The 18881-nt window shown below is 39.2% G+C and overlaps 1 protein-coding gene across 3 annotated transcripts in view; it reads right to left on the minus strand.

Moving 5' to 3' along the window:
* The window catches only part of DNAJB9 (DnaJ heat shock protein family (Hsp40) member B9), a 748064-nt gene that overhangs the window by 562010 nt on the left and 167173 nt on the right, over window positions 1-18881 (minus strand). For all 3 annotated transcript variants that reach the window (XM_085005842.1, XM_085005841.1, XM_085005840.1), the window contains exon 6: window positions 11907-12070. In XM_085005842.1, the coding sequence (XP_084861968.1) occupies window positions 12051-12070 (20 nt within the window). In that variant the 3' untranslated portion in view covers window positions 11907-12050. The remainder of the gene's footprint in view (window positions 1-11906; window positions 12071-18881) is intronic.

Here is an 18881-nt window from a genome sequence, read left to right on the forward strand (position 1 = left end):
ACATAAGATCCAGATATTAGGGGAAAAACTGCCAGGAAAAAAAGGAAAGAGAGAAAGAGAAGGAGGAAAAAAAGGGAGGGAATGAAGGGAAGAAGGGAGGGAGAAAGAAAGGGAATGCAGAGCATAATTCAACAGGGTTCTTAACTTCCAACATGACAGTTTTCTGGATTCAAGATGGATTTCAAGGATGGATGTACAGAACTACGTATGGTACAGATTCAAGGCCCATATTTTCAGTAGCTATTGTTCTTTGTAGTTCTGGAATCACTAACAGAAGGTAGAGCTAGTGTGATTTGTAAAATCTCTCAGAGGTTTTTCTACATCATGATGTGTTAATTCCTGGCATTCAGTGTATAAGGGTCTCCAAACTCATTTCAAAGGTTACATACTAAATTACATTTATGTAAGACACCTCTCATTACAATATTTTATAGACTCCTCCCATGGCCACCTTCTTCTCATCATCATGACAACCTAGAAATTATCAGAAACGAATCAGCCTGCCACACTGTGCTTTGATCTCCATTCCTTTTGATAATTTTCATCATCTTTTGATTTTTAACTAAACATTTTGGCTAAAGTTGGGTTCTTATGTCTAGTCTCTCCTAAATCAGGCAAATATACATAAATTCTACATACGAACCAGGATTATGTTCCAAAACGTGTTTCATTGGCTACTCGCCTCAACACTACTTGAGTGCTTACTACAATGCAGATTTCTGAATCCAGCTTCAAATCATTAAGTCAGAAGCTTAGAAGATGTGTCCTGCATACCTACATTTTTAACAAGTTCCAGGGAAATTCTGCCTCCAGACACCTGCCGTTTAGAAACTAATGAGGTTTGAAAGTCCCTCAATTCTATTTAAGCTACCTCAACAACTTGAAGTTACAAGGCAGGATAATCTCAAAAGGAACTAAGGAAATGCTGTGTCAGAGGAAATGACCAGAGATACGTTGGAAATCTAGTATATGGCATCATCTAGGTTAATAACTTAGCCACAAATGGCTCACTCACTAAAACTATTTTGAGATCATAAAATTTAATTGGAAAGGCCTATACCATAATTTAGTGCAATCTTAGCTTGACCTCCATATTAAACCTGAGGAAATGAAAGATTAGGGAGTCCATTTATTATCTGTTATTTTATTTATTTTAAAATAGGAGATTTTTGCTTATTTTTTAAGAGTCATACATGATAATGAAATGTATAAAATGTATTCACTTTGCCAGAATAGCCAATCTCTTGCCAGTTGAGAGAGTGTTAGTGGGCCTGACTTATTTGTTATAATTCAATCCAATTATCTAAGCTCCAAAATGGGGGTAGAGGAGGCAGAGAACTTCTGTGAATAACTGGTTCAGTCTCAGAGTTTCAAGTAGGTTAGGATGTGTCAATCATCCCAGGCCCTGAGAAGGCAATGAAGACACAATTTCAAATGTCATGCTTTTGCTTGCTGTGAGCCACATGAAAGACAGTGAATCTTAAACATATTTGTATGCTTAATAAGTACAGATTCTTCTGCACACATGCCATTAAGCCCAAGTACATTTTGCTTATCTCTGTGTTATGTTTACAGAATCATCTAACATGACTCAAATCATTGAGATTTTTTTTGGTGTATGAAAGTTGGCCCATAGAAATAAACATTTGACCAAAAAAAGCTAAACAAATTTAACCAAGACTGTCTACCAAAATGACATAAAATTCAATCCTTGGTAAGAGAGGATTTTTTGAGCATGTAGCTAATAAAATTTTCATCAGGAAAATAACGCTGTTAATCACATATTGTTATAATCACTCCAACACCCACTTCTTTCTCCTTGCAAGTTTATATTCCAGTGAAAAGTTAGAAGCAGTCCTAAAAGAATGTCCACAGGCTCTACCACAGCATAAGCACCTCTGTGCTTATAAATCCTGTCTTCTTTCTAATAGGCATGTGCTATCTATTCTCCTCACAAAGGCCACGCCCTCCACTCCTATCCTGGATCCTACCCAATCCTCTTCTCAACAGCAATCACTCCATTGGCTCTTTCCCCTATATCCTCAATGGTTTTTCCTCTCAACTAGATTATAAAAATCTTTAATATTGCACACCAAAGAAAGGGAAGGAGAGAAGGAAGGAGGAGAGGGAGAGAGGGAAGGGAAGAAGAGGAGGTTAAAAAAACCCTCCCATAGCCTTCCTACTGCTCTCTTGTTACTTAGAGATAAGCTTACCTTAGCAAGACTCATCTCCTTAAGGCTGGGCTCTCAGAAAAGAATCCTTGTCCTACAGAGCTCCCACGGAAACTAGTACTTATTATATTCACTCCTGGTCAATCAGAAATGAACCTTGGCCCTGTGAGCAGTTAAGGATTGAAGGACTGAGGCTGAAAGGAAAGTATCACTGCAGCCTGTACTCACATCAGGAGTGGAGATGGTGCACCTTTAAAGCCCCACAGCCTGACATCAGAGTCCCTCTCCTAGAGTCTGACACTCAGCCCCGCTGGATCTCTGTGTACTGCCCAAATGCAGTGGACAGTGGGGGCTCACGCTCCTGATACTGGTCCTGCCGCTGTGAGTTTTCCCCCAACAAACACTGCTCCTGCAGGCCTGGCATGTGTGCCACTGGCCATCCATTCAACATGGCTGGCACAACAGTACCATTCTCCTGTTCACAGCAAAACTCCTCAATACTTACCTACACTGTTGCTTCTTTTTTTTTTTTTTTTTTTTTTTTTGGTCTTGTTGCCTTTTCTAGGGCCACTGTCACAGCACATGGAGATTCCCAGGCTAGGGGTCTAATCGGAGATGTAGCCACCGGCCTGCACCAGAGCCACAGCAACACGGGATCCGAGATGCATCTGCGACCTATTCCACAGCTCATGGCAACACCACATCCTTAACCCACTGAGTGAGGCCAGGGATCGAACCCGCAACCTCATGGTTCCTAGTCAGATTTGTTAACCACTGAGCCACAACGGGAACTCCTGTTGCCTCTATTTTTTATCTTTATTCTCTTTTGAACCCACTCCAGAAAGCCTTCTCTCTTCCTCTGAACAACTCACAAGATGGTCAACAAGGACTCCCAGATGTCAACTTTGTCCTTATTTTATCAGACCTACAAATGGCTTTGGATTCCACACCCCCTCCCTCCCTCCTAACTTCCTGAAGCAGTTATTTCACTTGACCCTTGAAAGATGATGCTTTTGGTTCCCTTGAACCTCCCTATTTCATTGCTCCTCAGTCTTCATCACTGATTTCTCTAACCTCTAACCCTTGAAATACCCCAGCCTCAGCTCTCAGAACCTCTCTACCTAAATTACTCCCTAAATGATCTCTTTCAGTTTTCTGTCTTTAATGGTATTGTGTCAGTTACATGCTGACAACTTTCAAATCTACATGTCCAGCTACAGCCTCTTTCTTGAAACTAAATTCTAATCTCTAATGTCCAAACTGGATTCATCTCAAAATGAACTGCCGTGTTCCTTACAAAACCCTCTTTTCTGCAGCCTTTTACCCTTCTGTGTTGCTCAGGTCAAAAATCTTGGAAACATCTTTGCTCGTTTTATTTCACACCCAGCATCCAATACATCAGGAAACTGTCACCCTTATCTTCAAACTATAGCAAAAATCAAATCTCTTTTCACATCCTCTGTTGCTATTACCCTGATCCAAACTACCATCTTCCACTGCCTGGCTATGAACCAGCTTATTATAGTGTTTCTCCATTTTGGCACCCTGAGAGTTCTTCTCATAGCAACCAGACTAATCCCTTTAAAAGAAAAGAAGATTGGGTTCACTTTTGTGATTACAACTTTCTATTGACTTCCGTCTCACTCAGAGTAAAAGCTAAAGTCACACAATGGCCTCCAAGGCCCTAGAAGATCAGAATCCTCCCATTTCCCTTTGATTTATGCTACTTTCCTGCCCATACAGCCCTCCTGGTTGTCCCTGGCCCACACTCCTGCCTCAGGACATTTGCCCCTGCTCTTCCTTCTGCCTAGAACAGGGCTCATTTGTGACTTCTTTACATCTCCAGAGTGGCTTTCTCCAACTGTGATATGTAAAATAGCTATTACCATCCATACCCCACCGCTGCTCCATTTATTTCTCCATAGTACTTACTGCCACCTGACCTGCTACCTAATTCTTTATTGTACCTACTCCTCCTCTAGAATGCAAATTGCATCAAGGCGAGGACTTTGCTTTGTTCTCTAGAGCGACCCTAGGACCTAGGACAAGAGCAGCCTTATTGTAGGTGAACACTGCATATTTGCTGAATGAATAAAGAACTACATAGATAATAAAGTGATTAACAAATGAAACCATATTTATTTATATTTTAATCAGAATGTGATTAAAAGTACAGTTATTTAATATTCCAAAGAAAGGTTTCTTTGTGTCATGCAAGAGATTACTTTGAGATGGCTGATAAAACACTTCATTTCTGAAACTAAATCTCTATCCTTGGGTCACTCTTCTCAAACAACCTTTCAGCTCTTTTGAAAGAACCTCACATAGATTATTATTTACTCTTTTTATTTTTTCATCACATTCTCAAAGATCAAGTAAAAAAACACATGTCAAAGCAATTTCTCCCTGCTCTTTCTGATTAAAATCAATATTCTCCCTGCTCTTAACAGCAGTAAAAATCAGCACAACAGTTTCTGTTAACTCAATAGAATGTCAAGTGATATCTTAGTGTATTGTTACCAGCAGGGATATCAACAGAGGACTACCAACAGCCTATAATCATTGTTGTTTTATTATCTACAAAATGTCATGTGTGCATATGGCATTTTACAAAACAACACAGTGAAAACAAGGCTCCTGTCTCAAGCAGCTTAGAGCTTATTTAGACAAAGAATGAAAGAAAAGGGAGGCAAAACTTGAAAGAAAGACCTGCTGTGGTTGAGAAAAGAATACAATTGATCCAAATGGTTAGGGCAGGGTGGTGAGTTTTGTTCCTACTCTGTGAATGTGTAGCTTGATTCTGCTCTTTGAATCACAAACAACAGCTATAACCCCAAGTGTTTTCTTAAAACACTATTCCTGTTGGTCATGGAGAAGGGAGCTCAGGACATACCCATCAGCAAATACATTATTAGAAATGACCAACAACAATAGAGAGCCACATCCCACCATTAGTTGCTAGCAACATCCTGTAAAATTTTATTATTTAAAGAAAACTAGCTTTTCCCAAGAAATCTTATGGACTTATCCTAATAGTACATGCTTAAGTTTGCATAATTTAGAACAGCTAATTAAGGATACTTACAGTAAGGGTTATTAGTAATAGCTAACAGTAACATTTCAGTTACAAAGAAATGATTGTATAAATATGTAAAAATGTGCATTAAAAAGGCTAAATATGGTTAAAACAAACAAACAAACAAAAAACTGGAAACAACCTAAAGTCCAAAATAAATTGTTTGAACGAATTGGATAAATTAAATCTAGACCACACGATACTACAGAATATCATTCAGTAATTGATTATGGAGCTTTGGATCTATATTTGTTGTTATAGAAAAGGGTTTTTTTTGTTTTTTGTTCTTGTATTTATTTATTTATTTACTTTTTAATCTCAAGGCAGCATATGTCTAATGGTTCTAGATCTAAAAAAATTTTTGGCCATACCCATGGTGTGCAGAAGTTCCCAGGCCAGGGATCAAACCCAGGCCACAGCAGTAACCTGAGGCGCAGCAGTAACAACACTGGATATTTAACCCAATGAGCTACCAGGGAACTCCACAATGGTTCTATTTTGACATAAATATATATACACATAGTGGGAGAGGGAAGAAGGGAGGGACAATATAGGGGCAGGGGTTTTTTTTAAAAAAAGAGTTATAGAATTATATGAAGTCATGTATGTGAACTTTTGAAAAATTTAAAGTACCGTAGAATTTAAATAATCTTTCACTGAATAATTTTTAAAAATTAAATATACATATATACACACACACAAACATACACACAGGTACACACATAGAGATTCACTCACACACTTCGGATGTATAAAACCATATACAGAGAAGGTGAAAAACAGTGAGTGTGTGTGTGACAGAGAGAAGATGAGGAACAAAGAAGCAAAAATAAAAGTCAGAAAAGCATGTAAAAAGAGAGAGAGCTCAACAAAGAGAGTCCCACCCAAACAGGTCCACTGAAGACATCCACAGAATGTCCTCAGATACACAGATTGAGTTATGCCCCCAAAGATTCATATAGACAAGAAAAGTATGAAAGGAGCTTATACTAAAAGGTTAATAGTGGCTAAGACTGCGTGGAGAGGTTATAAGTAATTTTCACTCTACTTTTCCATATTACTTGACTTTTTACAATGAAAATTTACAACTTTAATAATCAGAAATAATAAAATGTAGAGGTACGTACAAAAAAAAGAACAATGGAACTCAGGAATGAAATGGACACACTTCAAACATAGAAATAAACACAATTCTCATATTCTGAAGTGCTAAAATGTAATGAAAATGTATTAATTATTCTTCAAAATCCTAGGAATTTCAGTCTCCACTTAACAATGTATCTTAGTCAAGTTACAAGAAAAAGAATGGAGCCTGTCCTCAAGTACTTTTTAATTTATTCTAGAAGACTCAGTGTATGCCAACAAAGAAGCTACTTTTCTTTCAGAATATTATTCCCATATGAATATAGCGTAGACATATTTGTATTTCATCTTTTCTTTAAATCTCAGAACTTCAAAGCCTTGAGACAATTTCAACATATCTAAGTAGGAACAAAGATAATCATGATCATGTCATCCCAATCAGATGTAGAAAGAAGTTTTTCAGGGAGAAACAGAATTCTTGATCAGAATGATATAGTTCTTAAAAAGTACCTTTAGACAGATCCAAATTAAGGAAAAGTGTGTGAAGGTAGCACACACTTTCTGCTTTAGAAAGGATCAGAAAATGTCTACAACTTTAGCAAATCATAAAATAAGTCACTCTATGTGCCTAAGAGTAATTTAAAAAATACACTATTTTTAATTCTCCAAATTATGATTTTTTAATTCTTTCACAAACTTATAAGGAATTTATTAGTCTAAAAGGTAAAACTAAAGATAATCTTTTTTAAAAATAAAAAGCACTAGCATATGAGATTTTTTTTTTTTTTTTTTTTTTTTTTTTTTTTTTGCCTTTTTCTAGGGCCGCACCTAGCCGCTGGAGGTTCCTAGCCGCTGGCCTATGCCACAGTCACATCAATACCAGATCCGAGCCACGTCTGCAACCTACACCACAGCTCAAGGCAACGCCGGATCCTTAACCCACTGAGCAAGGCCAGGGATTGAATCTGCAACCTCATGGTTCCTGGTCGGATTCATTAAGCACTGAGCCACAATGGGAACTCCAAGATTTTATTTCTGAGTTTAAAAATCAGTAACTTGTAATTCACTAGAGAAAGCTAGAATCAAGAATGCAGCAAAACCTAAAGATTTTACACTTCAATAAATTTCTTGTTCATGTAACTATAGCTATGCACATTAAAATAATAACATCAGATTTCTCAATATCAAACATAATCGTTAAAAGACTATAGATTAGATTAGATGTTTCTTTTTCTTTCTCTCTCTTTTTTTTTTTGCGGGGGGGGGGGTCTTTTTAGGACTGCACCCACAGCGTATGGAAGTTCCCAGGCTAGGGGTTGAATTGGAGATAGTTGAGAAAAAAGTCTCTTCAATAAGTAGTACTGGGAAAACTGGATAGCTGCATGCAAAAGAATGCAATCAGAACACTCTCTAACACCATACCCCAAAAGAAACTCAAAATGGATCAAAGACCTAAATGTAATACTGGATACTATGAAACTTTTAAAGTTACTCTCTCAGACCATCTTCTCCAGAAAGCAATGAATTAGTAGTTAAAAATCCTGGCTCACACCTTAATAGCCTCTAACTGGGGGGAAAAAAACACTCATCCTCAAACTATAATTAGAAAAAAAACCCGAAAAACCACAGACGTCTTCTGACCATCTCAATCTAGTTAGCACCGTAAATGGAAAAGGATAGACTTCAGGGGAGAGTTTTCAGAGAAGCTTTAAGGAAAATCATGGTCAATGGCTAGAGACAGTAGGGCAGCTGAAGGGTTTAGTGGTGTGGAAAGTAACATAATGTCTTTTCTTTCAAGGGAAATCTTGGTTACTCCATTTTGCTCCTGCTCTGGGTTCTGCTGAATCAACCCTGGGACCCCCTTCCTCTTTACCTCTTTTCCCAGCAAAAATTTGTTTCAAAGTAGCCAACTGGGAAGAATGTGCGCCCTGACCCAACCAATGGGAAGGGGACAGGTACATCACCCGCGTTAGGGATAAATAGGGGAGAGTCCTTTGTTCGGCGCACACACTTTTTGGAGTGTCCGAGCCCTTCTGCAGAAGTAAAGAGCCTTGTCGAGATTTCTCCTTGTCCGTGTGTCTCACTTTCTGACACTGACAACCTGAGCCAGAGTTACTGTAATTTCCAACAGTGGGACAGGAGGGAGAATATGCACATGGGGAGAAACTGCACAGCATGTCCTGGGAACAGGAAATACTCCCATGTGACTAGGGATATGGGGTCGGTTGAAACGCTGATGTATGTCTTCTCTCCAATGTGGTTAGAGGCTCACTGTCCAGAGTTACCTACTCACACTCGTACACTTCCCCCGAAGCCTGATCATCCTGAAGAGCAGTTACCTTATCTTCTTCTAAAATGTTTTCCCACATATATTTTACAGTGATGCACCATTTTGTAGGCAATATTCCCTCCCCATAAACACATGTTCACATGGGAATACACAACACTGTCCACAAGGTTCAAGGACAAATGGTGAAAATTGTCTTGGACCTCCTCTTTCTGTCTCTCTTTGTCTCTGAGCCTCTCTCTTCAGGGAAGCACGTCTGTATGTGCCCCCGGAAGCACGCAGCAAGAGGTCCACACTGCAGGGACAGCAAGCAGGTGGGCATATCAAAAGGATTACTCTAGAAAGAGATTTAAACCTTGACCAAGACATGTGGATGTTAAGAAATAAAAGGCGAGGAACTGAGGTCTCGGGTACTGGAAAGTTTGTTGTCCCACTCCACCTCTCTTTCTATGACATCCTGGTTTGGAAAGCAAGTTCAATCACAAAGGAGCCCTCAGAGAACCTCTTTGCCCTCCCCACTCCCCTTATGAGAGGGAATATCTATTGTTTTCCCTCTCAGAATCAATTTTCACCTCATCCTAAGAACAGCCCCTGGATTTCCTTTTAGGCAGCTACCTCTCACAGCTCAGAAATATCTGAGAAAATAAGATCGGTGCTCAGCTGGTGACTAAAAAGAAGGCATGTATGAACTGCTCTAAGGCATGATGTGAGTTTAAGTGGCAGCATCCCACTGGAGAAAGACGTTATTACGCGCTATCTTCCCTTTGTGTTAACGGGTTACTAATCTTGCTTTTATACCCCAGAGTTTTTTTAACTATTATTAACAGAACAGCCCTTTAAAAATACTTCCGAGTAGCTACAATGATTTGCCCTCCAAGAAGAAGCAAGGAACTGCTTTCTTCTCTCTTTCCTATGTGTGTCGTCACAGGTGGAGACACGTCCACCTACAAGAGACATATCTCTCAGCTGCCCCTCCGGCTGTTTCTCTGAAGATAATTTCACAAGCCATATTTCTGATACCATGACTCTGACCCCAGAATGACTGTCATAATATTTTGACAAGATTTCTCGGTAACATATTCACTCAGGCCCAGATAATGGCTTTTTTTAAAATGCACACCTTCTTGTCTGTAATAACGGCTAAAAAGAGAAAAAGAGAAAGAACATTTTCTTCTTAGCTATTCTCTCATTTTCCACACCTATAAGATGAGAAAAGAGTCAAGGTGATTTATAAAGTTCCTTTGGCTCTAATAACCCAAGATTTGAAAACACATTAAGCCTTTCAGTTGGCAGCACAGCCAGGTCAAATGACCTCTCATGCTGTTACTATTCAGGGATAGTACAGCTGTCATTCAATGTGCAGATAAATTGGCACAAGACAAGCTGACATTGTCTCACCAGGACTTGCCAATAGGACACCAAAATCTCCGATCACAGTGCATTATAGAAATGAGTGTGAGCAAAAGCACCAGGATGCATAGGCATGGAGCTGAGGGGCTCTTTCAGATGGGAGGGCAGTCATCTTCTCTATAAATATGAAGCAGTTCTTATGAATCCCATTTAGCAAAAAGACATAATCATAATGACATTTCCTATGAATCCTATAAAAGACACAAAGCACAGCCAGCCCCTCTGTCAGTGTCTTCTATTATGAGTGGTTTAATGAAATGTGAAGTTGACAGTAAAAGTCTCCAATATGACACACTTTGGATCAATACAACAAAAGTGAAACAAAATAAAACCTATAGCATATGCCAGGTATTTTAAAGTTACATACTTGCAACCTATCATGGGAGTCAATTATTTTGACACATCGTATCCATGTATATTAATGTATGTAAAATATGCACTAAATGAAAGGTTTCAACCTGAGCCATGTGGTAGGGACTAAATAAGGGCAAGTTAACCTGAGACAACATGGCAAAGGTTGACTCTTCATGCCATTGATATTTACATTTTATAGGGGTTACAAAATAATGGAGTGGATTTTCCTTCAAAATGTATTCAGAATTCAACCACTTTTTCTCCATTTCTACTATAAATGTTCTAGATAAAGTTTCCATCTTCTCTGATCTGATTATCACAAAGCCACCTTTTTGGACACCCTGCTTCCACCCTGGTCCCCTGTATCTATTTATTCACACAGCCAGACTCATGTTTAATGGTAACATAACTGAGAAGAAAATGAGAATTTTAGTTGGCTGCAACTAAAATATTTAATAACACTGTACAGGCACTAGAAAAATCTCTTGAGAATGTCAGTTACTATTTGTAAAATATAATGGTCATAACGAGGGAAGAAATAATTACTCCCTTTACTGAGCTGGTAAAAGTATGGTGGCACACTCTGAGACAGTCACTAACCAACAAGAATTGATCTAAATAAAAATGATCAGAATATTGAGAAGGAACAAAAAGCTATGTGACATGGGGAATACTCAACGTTCATGAGTTGAAGAAATACAGGACATGCACCCACCAAAAAATACTCCCACACGATGGAAAGAAATATGGGGAAAGGTTGCCTTCAAAAATACAAAGGATTGCCATGTAGAAACCAAATTAAATTTGTCCCGTGTGACAAGAGAACAAAACTAAGATAAACTGTGGAAGTTCCAAGATGGCAGACTGACTCCAAAGGCAAGACCTATTCAGCAACCATAGCTGTCCAAAATTAAGAGAGAATAGCTTCAAGAAATGTTCACACAAAGTCTGACTATACTCCATCCCTCCACCTGAGTTACTTCCACACCCTGCTACCTGATCTCCCATTGCCAGTTCCTCTCCAGTAGTCTAAGCAAGTCATTCAAAATAGAGAACTGCTCTGATGTTTCCCTCCCTAAAATTCTTCAAAACGTTCCCTTCCATTGTCTTTAGGATAAAATCCAAATTCCTCCCTCACCACTATACATTCTCAGCCTCCTCTTTAACCGTCCTGCCTTTGTACTCTGGACATCAGCCCAAATGAATGTTTTGCAGATCTCTGAAGAGGACATGCTTCCTTCACTCACCATCAGACTTCAGCTCCCACTGATGTCTTTACATACAACACAATGATTTCTCCTCAATGTCTGGGTAAGTCCTTCTTGTCCTTCAGATTGCAGCATTGGGACCCAGCTCAAATATCCTTCTCAGACAAACCAAGCTAAGAAACCCTCAAGCTCGTAGAAACTAACAATAGGAACCAAATAAGAGTGATCTTTTAAAAACATAAACCAGACCACCTCACCCCCCCCCACTCAAATCCTCCGGTGCCTTCAGATCATATTTAGAAAAGAATCCTCCTTACCATGATCTGCAAAGCTTCGTGGTCTGACCTCCGGCTACCTTCATCCTCAACTGCTGTCTGCCAGTGCTTCTTTCTGCTGCAGCCATGCTGGCCTCTTTGTTGTTCCTTGAACAGATGATGCATGCTTCTGGCCTCACAGTCTTTTCACTTGCAGGTTCCTCTACCTGGAACAAAATTTTCCCAGATATTTGCATGAGTTGGTCCCTCACTTCACTCAGGATTCTGCTCAATTGTCACAGCCTCAGGAAATTTCCCTTACCATCATCTATCAAAAATAGACCTCTCTGGAGTTCCCGTTGTGGCACAGTGGTTAACGAATCCAACTAGGAACCATGAGGTTGTGGGTTCGGTCCCTGGCCTTGCTCAGTGGGTTAAGGATCTAGCGTTGCCATAAGCTGTGATGTAGGTTGCAGACGCGGCTTGGATCCTGTGTTGCTGTGGCTCTGGCGTAGGTCGGTGGCTACAGCTCCAATTAGACCCCTAGTCTGGGAACCTCCACATGCCGTGGGAGCAGCCCTAGAAAAGGCAAAAAAAAGACAAAAAAAAAAGACCTCTCCACACTCTTTCCCTTTCTCTTTTATCATTTCATTTCCTAACCCTTATCACCATCTAACCTCCTACTGTATGTTTTTGTTTGTGTATTATTCCTCTAATAGAAATAAATGTAAGTTCCATGAGAAAAGGGACACTGTCTTGTCTTGTTCTCTTTATGCCCAGCACTTAGACCAGCACCAAGAAAATACAAGGCACTCATTAGATTTTTTGCTGTTGTTTTTTAAGGCTGCACCCACGGCATATGGAGGTTCCCAGGCTAGGGGTCTAATTGCAGCTACAGCTGCTGGGCTACGCCACAGCAACGAGGGATCTGAGCCTCGTCTGTGATTTACACCACGGCTCACAGCAACACTGGATCCTTAACCCAGTGAGTGAGGCCAGGGATCGAACCCAAAACCTCATGGTTCCTAGTCAGATTTGTTCCCACTGCACCACGACAGGAACTCCACTCATTAAATTTTAATGTAAGAAATGAATGAATTATCATTTTTCTACATAGCATTCATCACTACATGAAATTTATCCTATTCATTTCCTCAACTGGCTGTTTACTGTATCTCTACCTTTCAGGTAGAATGTGCTTTATGTGAATTTTATCAGTCTTGATTCTCAGTAGAACAGTGCTGAGCAAGAAAGGACAAAGTGACAATCTAGTGAGTGAACTTAGATGACATTTATTCTTAGAAATATTTACTGACAATCCTCATCCCTACCTTCCCAGACAAAGTAACATGTTTCCTACATGGCTCATCATAATATCCTGTGCTTCCTTGTTTATAGACCTTGTACTTTACAATAATGCTTGTTTCACTGGCTGTATTTCCCACTAGACTGTAGGCTCAGAAAGGTCAGAAACTTCTCATTTTCTTCACCAGTCATATCCCCAATACTTATCACAAACCCTTTGTGTAAAAATTTCATTTTATAAATGCGTTCTGCAAAGAAGGAAGAGGTGGAGGAAAAGAGATGAAGAGACAGATGAAGGAAATATGAATCAATTTTTCAAAGAATTGAAAAGATTACTCAGGATCAAACAGTGACTGAATAAGATAACCATTGAGGTCCCTGAGTTTTTCCCAAGGGTGAAGACCCAAGGAGCTGCAAAAGAATGAATTGATAAAGTAAGATTCTAAATTAGGTTCTAAGGAGACAGCTGGAGTCTAAGCATCAGAACACTTAGTTTTCAGAGTTCCCGTTGTGGCTCAGCAGTAACCAACCCAACTGGTATCCACGAGGATGTGGGTTCGATCCCTGGCCTCACTCAGTGGGTTCAGGATCCTGCATTGCTGTGGCTGCGGCATAAGCAAGCAGCTGCAGCTCCAATTCAACCCCTAGCCTGGGAACATCTACATGCCATAGGTGCGGCTCTAAGGAAGAAAAAAACCAAAAAACAAAAAACACTTATCTTTCTGTTAGACATTTGTCACTGGAGCACTGCTCCCATTTTTGTCAAAGACATACCAATCATTTGCATCAGTAATGTTCAAGTAGTTCAAATTTTTTTGTCTGTAGGTCCTGAGAAAAAAGTCTGTGTTTCCTTTCCTCCTCAAATCTGTATATCTCCTGTATCCTCACAGCAGGTGATATTTATGTATATCTTTTATACTTGAAAGTTCTTCATTATCACCTTATTATAGTTGTCTGCAACAAATAGAGGATTTTTTTTTTCTTTTTATGGCCACATCTGCAGCATATGGAAGTTCCCAGGCTAGGGACTGAATCTGGCCACAGCAAGGCCAGATCCTTAACCCACTGAGTGAGGCCAGGGATCGAACCTGACTCCTCATGGATACTTGTCAGATTCGTTTTCGCTGAGCCATGATGGGAACTCCCAGGAATTTATTTTTAATATCCTATGAACACAAGCCTATAAATTTTCTTTACTTATTCATTAAAATTATTTCTATAAAATTAATAAAAATAATCTATATATAACACAAATTTAAAGGGTAAACACAAATATAAAAAGTATAAATTTAGACAGTAAAATGATAAATACAAAAAGTAAAACTCTGTTGGGCTTATACCTTTTAATGAGAAAGTAAAATTTATAGTCTTGAATAGAGGAATCACTGAACAGTTCCTCTGCCTGCTGTTGTGCAGGTTTTGAAGCCCAAGGTCTCATAATATGATTCTTGATCGGTGAAGGTAGGTGTTCCCTTTGTAACATGGGCAAAAGAGGGTTTCGTGGAAGGGGAGGTGACAAAGGGAAGACCTACCTCAAATAACTGTTCAGGTCAATCAGTTGTAGAAAAGGATACTTATGAAGGCCATTCTCTGGACAATGGCTTCCCTTTAAATGACCCACCAGTGTACCCACTGCAAAGTCATTTTGTACCCTGGTGTGAGGATCACTGGCTGGCATCACAGTGATGCCCATCTGATGTTTTCCCCTTCTAATCATTTATCCCTCAGCAGCCTCCCTCACTCTCTTCAACTTAGAGCCTCTGTACTGAGTTTCAGACCAGTATTTCCAGCTCCTGGCATGGTAATTCCATGCACACCTATCTGGTAACTCACATTCCACATGCCCCAAGCTACATCGTCTTTTATATTTTCTATTTCACACAAAAGCATCAAAAATCTTCCAGAAACTTAAGCTGAAAAACATTCATTAAACTCTGAATACTGAACCTAATGAAGACTGAGGAGATAATTAGCTAATCTCTATCCACACAAGACTAATGAAGCTCAGACATGACACCCTTTGAGTGGTCTTGGAAGCTGGAAGTAAAGAAGGTATATCTCTTTCCCTTGAAGACAAATCCTAACAGATGAGCTCTCAGCAGGTAGAGATAAGCTGGTTTCTCTAATCATGGTCAGGGAGCCCCCCAGAGTAAGCGAGGAGACTTAGATCAAGACTGGGACCCTTAATTTGTTTCTAATGGGTTGTAAGTGGGAAGGATTTAATTATTCTATCATTTACTCCTAGAGGATTACAGACCCAGACATCCAAAAGAAGCCCTTATTTCTGGCTTTATTGTGTCAAAGAGGTCTTTCCCATGTTCCTTTTTCATCTCTAGAGTTAAAACACCGGTCACAAGGAGAGGGGATTAAATACTAACAATGCTGGTTTGCTCTTTGAGAAGTTAACCATTCCCCAACACCAAGGTTTGAAGAAGGTACTACAATGAACTAAAGTGGGGTCTACTTCACAGCACCTAGAGAGGGACTTGAGAGGTGTGACATACACTCTCAATGTAAAAAAAAAAAAAAAAAAAAGAGACACTGAGCTATAAACAAAGCCCTACTAATTAAGCAAAGAGGGACCTGAGATGTGAAAATATTTAGGTACTCTGGACTAATATTTTGCTAGCCTCCATAAAGACTAACCCTTGGGACATATGACTGGACAACAATTATTGATGTGTGAATATTCCCACAAACACTGCTGAAGCTGTGCCTTATACAGAGCTCTTTCCATTTCAAGAAGGAGAAAATCAACTAGCTAAGGAGACAAAAAAGATGGGATTAGTTCACGTAACTGAACAATTCAGTGGTGCCTCAGCCTCAGACACTGCTGGACCTAGAGGCGCATGCTGCCAGCAATTGATTTTTCTGTTTTCCAGTTCTGCCCTCCTTCTTAGTCAGCTTCAGTCCTTGGGCCACCGGTTGAATCCAACCAAAGAGTACTGGCAATTCCACATTATGATCCTCACTGCTTGTGAACAAAAGGAGGACAGAGTCCATAACCAGTTTCCCAGAGGGCATCTGATTGACTCAGTTTGGGATGCATTCATGTCCTTGAACCACTCGTGTCCTCGGTCAGGGGAATGAAGGAGTCTGATGGCCAGGCCTGGAGCCTGTCTGTCTCTGTGGACAGCTGGTGATAGTGTAGGCCCAACAAACTCCCTGGCTCATATTTCCCACAGGAAGGAGTTCTGTACCAAAGAGAAAAAGAAGGGAAGGGAAGCTGGAAAAGCCAGGCTATAACCATCACAGACCCTGTAAGGGTGAACTGTCTTTGCTGGCTTGGTGTCTTTCCCTTCTCTCTTTACAGAGATTGAGCTTCTCATGCCAGATGGGTTCCTGTGAATTTTGTCTTTCAAAATTTGCACATAAGGGAGAAGGAGGAGTAGAAGAGAGAAAGACACAAGATGTACAGGGCTGTGATTTGGAGAAACTTTGAGAAGAGGCACAGAGTTGAAACTATGAGGAAAATGGATGAGCAACAAAGGAAGTATTTAAAGTATTACTTCAGGTTATGTATTGCCTTTCATTTGGTTTAAGCAAATAAATAAATAGAGCTATTCTGAATTACTGTTGAGTTTCTAAATTGTTCCTTTGAGTACCTCACTAGGACTAGATCCTACTGTATAGTATTGTACAAATACTAAATTCTATTAGTGTTTACACATCTATCTCCCCAACTTGATCAAAGTCTCCTTGAAGATAGTAGTTATATCTTACACAATTCCACAGTGCTTTGCACACGGGAAGGACTCAGAAGTGTATTTGTTGTTGTGTGAATTTTTTCACTCTTGAGGCACTCCAATAAAGTGGATTCTTCACATTTTAAAAAATCTTAAAGATGGTATTTCCATGTCCTCTGATTATAACCCTGCCTTTAAGTAAACAAGAATTCCCTTTGTGCCTTTCACAAATTCATTCTAAGACATTTTCTCTCTTCATCAAAATCAAGACAGTCAACGCAATAATAATCTTTCGACATTACAGAATCAGAGTGAGTCCAGTGTAGAAGAGAACTTGAAATACTGAAACCAACTCCTTCACTTTACATAGAAGGAAATGGGATCTCTTCTTAGTTAAATTATTTGTTCATCCATATAGTTATTTAGTGCTTAAATCAAGGACTCAAGTTCCAAAACTTCAATTTCAGGACTACTTCCATACGTCATCCTGCTTCTTAAAATTACACCTTCATAAAGACATGCTCAACCTTCTTCTCATCATATAAATAAGCATAATTATCCTTGCCTTTCTCATAGTTCTCAATATGAAAAATGTATGTGAATAATATGAGATAGTACAACACAGCTTTAGACCCTGACCAGTCTTAACTCCACTTTTTCAAAGTTGCATGATTTGGTGAAAGTGTGTTTTTCTATAAAATGAGAGTAATAATACCACTGGTTACTAGGTATCTACAAGGTACTGAAATGTAAGCACTGGACAAGATAAAACAGCTAAGACATCAAAGACCTTGGACATGCATTAGGGGGTTTTTTGGTTTTTTTTTTTGTTTTGTTTTTGCCAAACCACATCCCCATCTACAGCTGAATAACATTTATGAAAAATACTGAAATATATAGAAGTGTATGCCACAGGTTACAATTTTAGCTCAATGAAGAAGTTGCAGTTGGAAGTTAGAACACCAGGAGATTTAGACACTACATGTTAAATTAACCATTCTTCAAGTTAATAATACTTCTTGGCTAACTCATAGTCCCATAATACTAATGAAATAAAACATTCCTTAAATTTATTTTTATCATGAGAATATATCAGTAGTAAACACGTACAGCAGCCCAGACCACAAAACACTCAGTGGGGTCTTATGGGATTTACTTAAAAGACAAAGTTATTTTGTCAGTGATAGCAGTAGAGATTAGAAACTAAGTAACAACTCCCTTTTTCAAACATTACCACCTAATTTACAATACCATGGCAGCAAGGAGAGCAGTCTTGTAGATAAAAAGTAATTTGATAAAATAATGGGTGCCATTTTTCTACTGCAATCGCTCTGCAACATAATTTATAGGAACCATACTTCTCCTCTTCTTGATGACAGGTAATGGAAAAAATTTCAGCAGCAAACCTTGATAGCAGGCTAAGACCATTTGGATCAGTACAACGAAGTCATTTTTAACCGTTTCCTCAATTATCTTTTTTCAACTTTTACCCCATTTCATCAAAAAGAAGGACAAAAGTTGATAATAAAAAAAAAACTGTTGGAAATTGAAATTTTTAGATTTTAAAAAGCTGTAAAATTATCTTGACTCTATATTTTGAGACTATTTGTTCATTTTCCACATTAAGACAATCATAATTTAGTCTACAATTTATAACCATGAATACTAAAATATGCAATATAGAGTTACATATACAGCTCTTCTAAAAATGAAGCTCATGTTGTTTGTTTTTGGTTTTTGTCTTTTTAGGGCCACACCTGTGACATATGGACGTTCTCAGCCTACGGGTCAAACTGGAGTTGCAGCTGCTGGCCTAAGCCACAGCCACAGCCACAGCAACGCCAGATCCAAGAGCATCCTGGACCTACGATGCGGCTTGCGGCAATGCCAGATCCTTAACCCACTGAGCGAGGCCAGGGAATGAACTCACATCCTCATGAACACTAATTGGGTTCTCAACCCACTGAGTCACAATTGGAACTCTTCACGTTTGTTTTTTTTTAATTGACTCCATGCCCTATGCATTTGAAATAAATCCTGAAGTAAT

Source organism: Sus scrofa, chromosome 18, assembly GCF_054392235.1.
Source record: "Sus scrofa isolate SSC_HxYL_T2T_F1_AM1 chromosome 18, Sscrofa_HxYL_maternal_Yorkshire_Landrace_v2.0, whole genome shotgun sequence".
Lineage (NCBI taxonomy): Eukaryota > Metazoa > Chordata > Mammalia > Artiodactyla > Suidae > Sus > Sus scrofa.